The following is a 7,320-nucleotide window of genomic DNA, read 5'->3' as shown; positions in this document are numbered from 1 at the left end:
TTACCTTCGTGATCCACCTTGTACACACTTGAGAGTACATTATCTTCAAAATTTTGAAAACTTCCCCTGGAATGCGCTATGAAATTACAGCCTAGTCGTCTCCTTTCTCGGATTTCTTCGGCCTGCCTATTATGACAAGCAATCATCGATGTCTCCTTTAGATCAACATAGTGCGCGAGTTTCCCTTGTTTGATAATCCGGAGTATGATCTTCCTAACACTCCTGCAGCTGTTGGTATGGTGTCCGTGAAAACGATGATACCTGCAAAATTCATGGTTCTTGCATCGCGGGACTGGTTCTCTTCCCATATGTGGTGGTGTTGGTATCTCTTCGGTCAATATCACCTCCTCACATATCTTCTCCAAAGTTGTGTTAAGTCCTGGAAGTTTTACCTCCATCCAGGTCGTCGACCCTTGTTCATCTTGCTTATAGTTTTTCAGCTTATGCCTGTCTCCTCCATTTCCTTGTGGATATTTTAGCCGGGATCTTCCTCTTTCCTCGTCGTCTGTTCGAACTTTCGACCTGCATTTTTAAGCTTTGTAGCTCGCATAAGATCTCGTGATCTATGGTTCTTCTTCTTATTTTTTCAATGTTTACTTCTGTTTTGACTCGTTTTATTTCCTCCTCCCGTTTCCTTTCTTCCTCGTACCTTAGTTCGCGGTTTTCCCGTCTTGCCTCTTCTAACAGCCTTCTTAAGTCTCTTTCTTTATGATACCCTTCTAGCAACTCCGTCATCCCCTGTTCATATATCTCCTGATTTCTTTAGTTCTGGGTATGTCTTTGAGATAACGCCGTGATTTCCTTCGCTCCATCGTTTCCTTCCCACATGACCTCATCAGTCATCTCTTGTTCATGTTTCTCATGCATTATCTGGTCATCTTCCTCTTGATTAGGGCTTTCGTCCAGTTCTTCTGATACCTCATCCTCCTTGCTGCTATTTTCCTCCGCCTCTTCTTGGTTCATTTCCTTCTCCGCGGTAGTCCCGACTTTCACTTTACGACCTGGTTTCTCCACAGTCCCGGATTTCACTCCGCGTTTCCCCTGTATCATGATCCTTCGTCCTCCGCCCTTTACCGATGTATCGTTCTTCATCTCCTGGTCCAGAGCCTTCAATCGTTTACTCCTTCTCAACACCGTCCGTGATTTCCTTTGCCTTACCTTCCTCGTCATCTTTTACTTTGTTCTGAAATCCGTCTTTGTATTCACCTTTTGCTAATCTTCCGCTTAATCCTCTGGTTTCTGGTTTCCGCCTCCTTGGTGCAATCTCAGTTTCTCTCCCTATTCTTTAGACGAGGATAGATCCCCAATCTCCAATCCTTGTTTTTAGCGCCAAAATGTGATTACTGGAAATCCAGCAACACACCTAAATGAAAGTAAATAAGATCTAAGACATGATAAATGCAAGAGCAACAGATTCTTTATTAATATACAGCGAAATACAAGTTATACTCGTGGATTATCGAGAAATCCTAATTCCCTCTCTAAGCCTATGGGTTACAAGGAAACTCTCACTCTCCTTTTCCGCTCTCTCCTGCCAGAATCCCCCCCTTTACATTGCTCAAAGGTCTCTATTTATAGGCCTAAGCAACCATAGTGGTATACAACTCATATCATCTCGCCGAGGTTACTTTATGCTTCTTCTGGTGCATATTCCATAAAGTTTTCCCCCACCTTTCGCTGTCTTCACGTGGTCTTGTCGGGACACATGTCCTTTTCTTGCGCTCTACTACTCCTACTTCGTGGGGGTAGCTTTTCTTCCAAGCCAAGTCACATTATTTCGTGACTACTTCGTGTTGGTTATCTGATTCCCCTCGCGCCCTACGTTCCTTTTGGCGAGTTACCTCGTCCCAAACTCTATTTCGCTGCCGTATGGATAAGGATAATTCTGACTTGATTTGACAAGTCCCTGACGACGAATTTCGGGGCTTGAAGTAAGATCTTTTCACCAGATTCCGCGCCTTCCTATTGCCACGTGTCGGCTTATATTTTGGTTACTACAATATGAATAATGGCAAGAGAGATTTTAGTAAGCTGAACGAAATCACCATTTATTTTGGTCATTGTTGAGCGCACACCACTTTTCTTGAAAGTTTTTTCACAACCAGTTCCAGAACCCTCATGAGATTATTAGCTTTACCATAATCTTTAGCTTCAAAACCTTCGGTAGCAACTTTAACAAAATTTATAATAACCCCGTACTCCAAAAAACAAGACTCTAGAGGGCGTGCGTATGACTTTGGATCTGGTCCTTGTTTTCGGCCTTCCAAGATTTTATAAATATTCGATAGAATAGATGTTGCATTTTGTAGATATTTTTGAAGCGATATTTCTCCAAGCCCCAAAAGATCAGCATCTTTACTTGCAGGGTTCCCTACAAGAGATGCAACACAAAAATCATACTTGAGCCCTGGATCACTTTTTGATGCACTCTTACATACATCAACGATTAAATCACCATTTACACAATGATTATTAAAGGAGCCAAGGAGAAAAATTATGAAGATTGGAAAGAGGGCGAGTGATGAGAATGTTGGAGGACTCATTTTTTTCTTAAGATGTGTTTCTTTAGAATAACTTTTTAATGATCTTCCGAGAGTACAAATAATATATATTCATTCATATTTATAGGTTAGAATTGCCCCAAGCAAACACAGTCTTGGAAAATATCTTTAGGAATCAAACATTAAAGAAGGCAATAAAATGAGGAATTGAGGATGATTTTGGGGAATCAAATTAAACATTAAAGAGGGGTAATTAACAAGGTAACAAATAAGGAGTATTATCCTTGGAGATTATGGACGATTAGAGACGATACGAAAAGGCTGGCAAACCACTTCAACGGCTGCAATTTTAACTACGTCTCCAAGTTAGCCAATACTGCAGCTCATTCGCTGGCACGATACGCCTTATCTCACAACGTCCAAAATGAATGGACAAACTCTATCCCCTCCAGTATAACTACTCTCTGGTTTGTAGCTGCTGGTTAATTTCTTTGTTTCTTTTTGAATAGGAAAAAAAAAAAGACTAAATCTGGTGTCAAGAGATAATTGTAATTGTGTACACATATATCTCACTATCAGACACGTGTATATAAAAAGGTACGTGGAAAGCATGCAGGCCAAAACATCAAAACATGATGCGTCACGAAACACCAAATAAACCCCGAGGAGTTACTTTATCTCATCCCCAAAAGAGAAGCTAAGATCAACGGTGGAGAGAAAGTTAGCTGACACGGACTGATAGGGGCAGAAGACACTTGTCTGACACGAGCAGACCCCTCAACTACCCACATTAAACACTCTGAGCAGTGTACGTGTCGATCAACCTGTGGAACGAGCGAGGATGCCTCTGCGGGATCAAGGGGCAAACACAGACCTCCGTGTGATGGACGCAAGGACACAAGAAGATAAGGTTCCAACGTTCTTCAGAGATGGGTCCCACGTTCTAACCTTATAAATACCCAATCTCCACCAAGAGGAAGGGGGATAGGAAATATCAGGAAGGGAAGGAGAGAGAGAGAGAGAAATAGTAAGGGTAAGTTAATCCCTTAGAGGAGAGAAACATGTAAACCCCAAAAGTCATTCAACTATTCGTGTAACCGTGAAGAACATAGTAAAACAACAAACCCCGTGGATGTAGGCCTTAGTGCTGAACCACGTAAACCTTGGTCTTATTTACATTACAGCACTTTACATTCATTTAGTTCCATGCATGTTTACTTATATGTTTTGTTTTCTTTAATACTTATATCCCATGCAGCAACGCCACGCATGGAGTTGTTGGATGAGGCCATGATAAACCCGAAGGTTTTGAGCCAATGAATCAACACCAGGGTACCATCATCATAATCTCTTTAGATGATAATGATTGATTGTGAGCGTTCGGACCCCCTCGTGGTTTGTGTGCTCAAAATTTGGCGCTAGAAACAGGGACTTCGTCCCGGTAAAAGATTTATCTTGTCCTGTGATTTCATTTTAAATTGGCATATGATTGCTATGATTTATCAGCTCGGACCGTATAGATCATTCGTTAACTGTATTATGTTCAAAAACCCACCTTTGATCTTCGATAAGAGTTATTGTTCTAAGCGGGTTATTGTTCTAATCCGTCGGATTTACAATTTTCGTAGTTTTTATACTAAGGATCTCCGTTAATAAAACTTTAACCCGTATTTTATAGCCTGCGGGTATTAATTCCCTCTTGAAAAATTGTATTTCGCCAACTAACCCGCTTCACGTGGATATTCCCGTTTCTGTTGTTTGAAATAACTTATGCAGAGAGAACGCGTTGTGAGTAAAGAAGGCAAGTTTAGGCGAGATTTCACTATCAACAAAAGGACACGTGATGGAAAAGACGCAGGAAGCAGGAAAATCCAAAGCTTTGTCAAAAGAAACACCCAGGACAACCCCGATCATCACCCGAAGCAAGCAGAAAAGAGATAAAGCTAAAATGACCAATCGAAGGCAAGATACTGCGGAAATCACTTCACCTATGAACGCTAATTCAGTTGCAGCGGCGGCTCTCAGAGCAGCAACGATAAAGTACGGGGAGGCTGCGGTAGTCCCGAAGGCTGCGGAGGCTAGCAATACCTTCGCCATGAGTCAACTTAATCAACCAAGAGAAAGGGTGGATGAATCCAGAACATTCCAACCCGCGCACCTTCTAACTTTTGGAATGCCGCTAACAAATAATCAGAATCAAACCATACCGGCGGCTCTGGCACCGCAGAGGGGCGCTCACTCCAATTTGGAAACACCAGCAACCGAAGCTGAACCCCTGCCACCTTTAGTACAGACCATGGAGGAGGGCGGCACCACGGCTGTAGCGGCACGCGCTGGGACTCCCAATCAGGGGTCCAACCAATCACACCGACTAATGGCTGAGCTTGAGGAACTGAGGAAGAGCCAGCAGGTTTACGCAGAAGCTGTAGCTCTGTTGGCCAGAGAAAATCAAGATTTAAAGGAGCGGATTGCTCTAAGCACGAAGACCAGCCAACAACTTGATGAAGCAAGCTCCAAAGCACCAGAGCCAAACCAAGACTGTAGAGTCGTCCTAGCGGCTAATGAAGACGCGACAAGGAGACGTAGCGTATCCGACCCGGATTATGACGATGGAGAGTCAGACGGTAATGAGCTGAAGAATTTAGAGCACCAACGCGCAATGGAGGAACTACGAGATGAGATGATGGCCGAGACCAGGCAATTAAAAAATAAACAAGGTGGGGGAAGGTTAGAAGAGGTCATGAGAGAAGCTAACTCCACGCCCTTAACGCATCGCTTGGCCAACACCCCTATTCCACTGAAATGCCCTGTCCCGACGTTCGAATGCTATGATGGATCCAGCGACCCTGCTGCACATGTTCGGTACTACAACCGTGTCTTAGCTAGATGGGGTCAGAACGACGCCGTACTCTGTAGATACTTCCCGTCAAGCCTGAAGGGATCGGCGTTATCATGGTTTGATAATCTGCCACCAAACTCCATCCACTCATACGACCAACTCGCAGAGAAATTCTTAAGAACATACATGTACAACAAGACTGTAAACACCGGGATGGATAAGCTCTTTTCACTAGCAATTGGCTACAAGGAAACCACGAGGGAGTACACAAACAAATGGCATAATATATGCCAAGCCATAGGGAGCGTGGACCCAGTGGTAAGCATCAACTGCTACAAATGGGGCTTAGACCGAATGAGTCCCCTATTTGTTGAAATTCACGGGAGCGTGCCCAAGACAGAAGGAGATCTCCGAATAATTATCGAAAAGCACGCTCGACTTGAAGAAATTCAACGGGAAAACCCGAGGGCATATCCGCAGAGGTCTCACTGCACCAATTCAGCGGAACAAACCAATGGGGCCAAAAGGGGTTGCTCAGATGAGAGACCTCACGAAGATAGGAAGGAACGGAGGGATGAACAAAGGACAGGCGACCGAAAATTCGAAGATCAAGTTTACACGAAACTCAACGCTAGCTACGCTCGTATCCTACGAGAGATCAAAGGGAGGGAAAACTTAGAGTGTCCATGGTCTAAGGGAAAGCAGCCCCCGAGATCCGAGAAGTCTAAAGATTACTGTGAGTATCACTGTTTCAACGGACACCAGACCGAAAAATGCAAGAACCTTAAAATAATGATCCAAAAATTAATTGATGCGGGAGAGCTCAAACATTACATACGAAAGGATGTTACCGAGGACAGATCCAAACGAACCAAACCAGTCCAACTTCCGGAAGAAAACCGAACAATCAACACCATCTCGTGTTCCGAAGCCACAAGACCCTCACTCACAGCGCAGATTGGAAAAAGGTTACGGAAGCAATTCGAAGACCACTGCGAGTTATATAAGGTCGATGGGATAGCGGTGGACGAACACGAAGAATGGATGGAATCTCCTATCATCTTCGATGCCGAGGATATCGAAGAAGATATGGAAGACCATAACGATCCCTTGGTCCTAACATTACCAGTAGCTGGATGTAACCTCAAAAATATCCTCATAGACGGGGGAAGCTCTGCAAATGTCCTATTCTATGATGCATTCAAACGGATGAAGCTCCATGATGAACAGTTAATGACCTCTTATCACACCATCTACGGATTCAATGGAGAAGCCACGAAGCCCTTGGGAGACATCGTGTTACAGGTTAACGCAGGGCCCATGAAATTGGATACCTGATTCAGTGTGGTGGACACCCCTTCCCCCTACAACGCCATTATTGGACGAAAATGGGTACATAAGCTCAAAGGAGTTGCGGCAACATACCACCAATACCTCAGATTTCCAACACCTGAGGGAATAATGGAGATCAAGGGAGATCGAATCGCTACGCGAGAGTGCCAGGCCACTCAGGATCATATCAACAATGAGCAAGAAGAGCAGCGAAAAATCCGAAGAGTAAGAAATCAAGAAACCGCGAAAGAGAAGGCCGTAGACCTGTTCCTTAAGGAAACTACAGGAAAAGGCTTGACGAAAGATGGTAATGTCCAAGGCTCGGAAACAAGTACCTCAACAACCAGCGAAGAACAGAAGCACGCTAAATAGCAATTAAAGAGCGCCCCAGTCCTCGGAAACCCGAAGCCTGTGTTCACACCAGTAGAACCCGTAAAGGAAATCAACATAGGAACGGAAGAAGACCCGAAGATGATCAAAATTGGGACCATCATGGACGAAGGAAGAGAACATTCCTTAACCAAATTACTTAAGGAATATGCGGATGTGTTCGCCTGGAAGTTAGGAGATATGCCGGGGATTGACCCAAAAGTAATCCAACATGAACTACGCATCAAACCGGGCACGCCCCCGTTCAGGCAGAAAATA

General features: G+C 44.1%; 1 protein-coding gene across 1 annotated transcript; it reads right to left on the bottom strand.

Moving 5' to 3' along the window:
• Positions 1 to 2,057: 2,057 nt before the first annotated feature.
• LOC113357929 (putative invertase inhibitor) lies at positions 2,058 to 2,543 on the bottom strand. Its single transcript, XM_026601423.1, has one exon. It carries the CDS (start codon positions 2,541 to 2,543, stop codon positions 2,058 to 2,060), a length of 486 nt encoding a protein of 161 aa, XP_026457208.1.
• Between the last annotated feature and the right edge of the window lie 4,777 nt (positions 2,544 to 7,320).

Source organism: Papaver somniferum, chromosome 1, assembly GCF_003573695.1.
Source record: "Papaver somniferum cultivar HN1 chromosome 1, ASM357369v1, whole genome shotgun sequence".
Taxonomy (NCBI): domain Eukaryota; kingdom Viridiplantae; phylum Streptophyta; class Magnoliopsida; order Ranunculales; family Papaveraceae; genus Papaver; species Papaver somniferum.
The sequence above is the reverse complement of the archived record's forward strand: the minus strand, read 5'-3'. Positions and strand labels throughout refer to the sequence as shown.

What these genes read in the sequence shown, in the direction of transcription:
- LOC113357929 (XM_026601423.1), bottom strand. Translation starts at nt 2,543, where the DNA reads ATGAGTCCTCCAACATTCTCATCACTCGCCCTCTTTCCAATCTTCATA.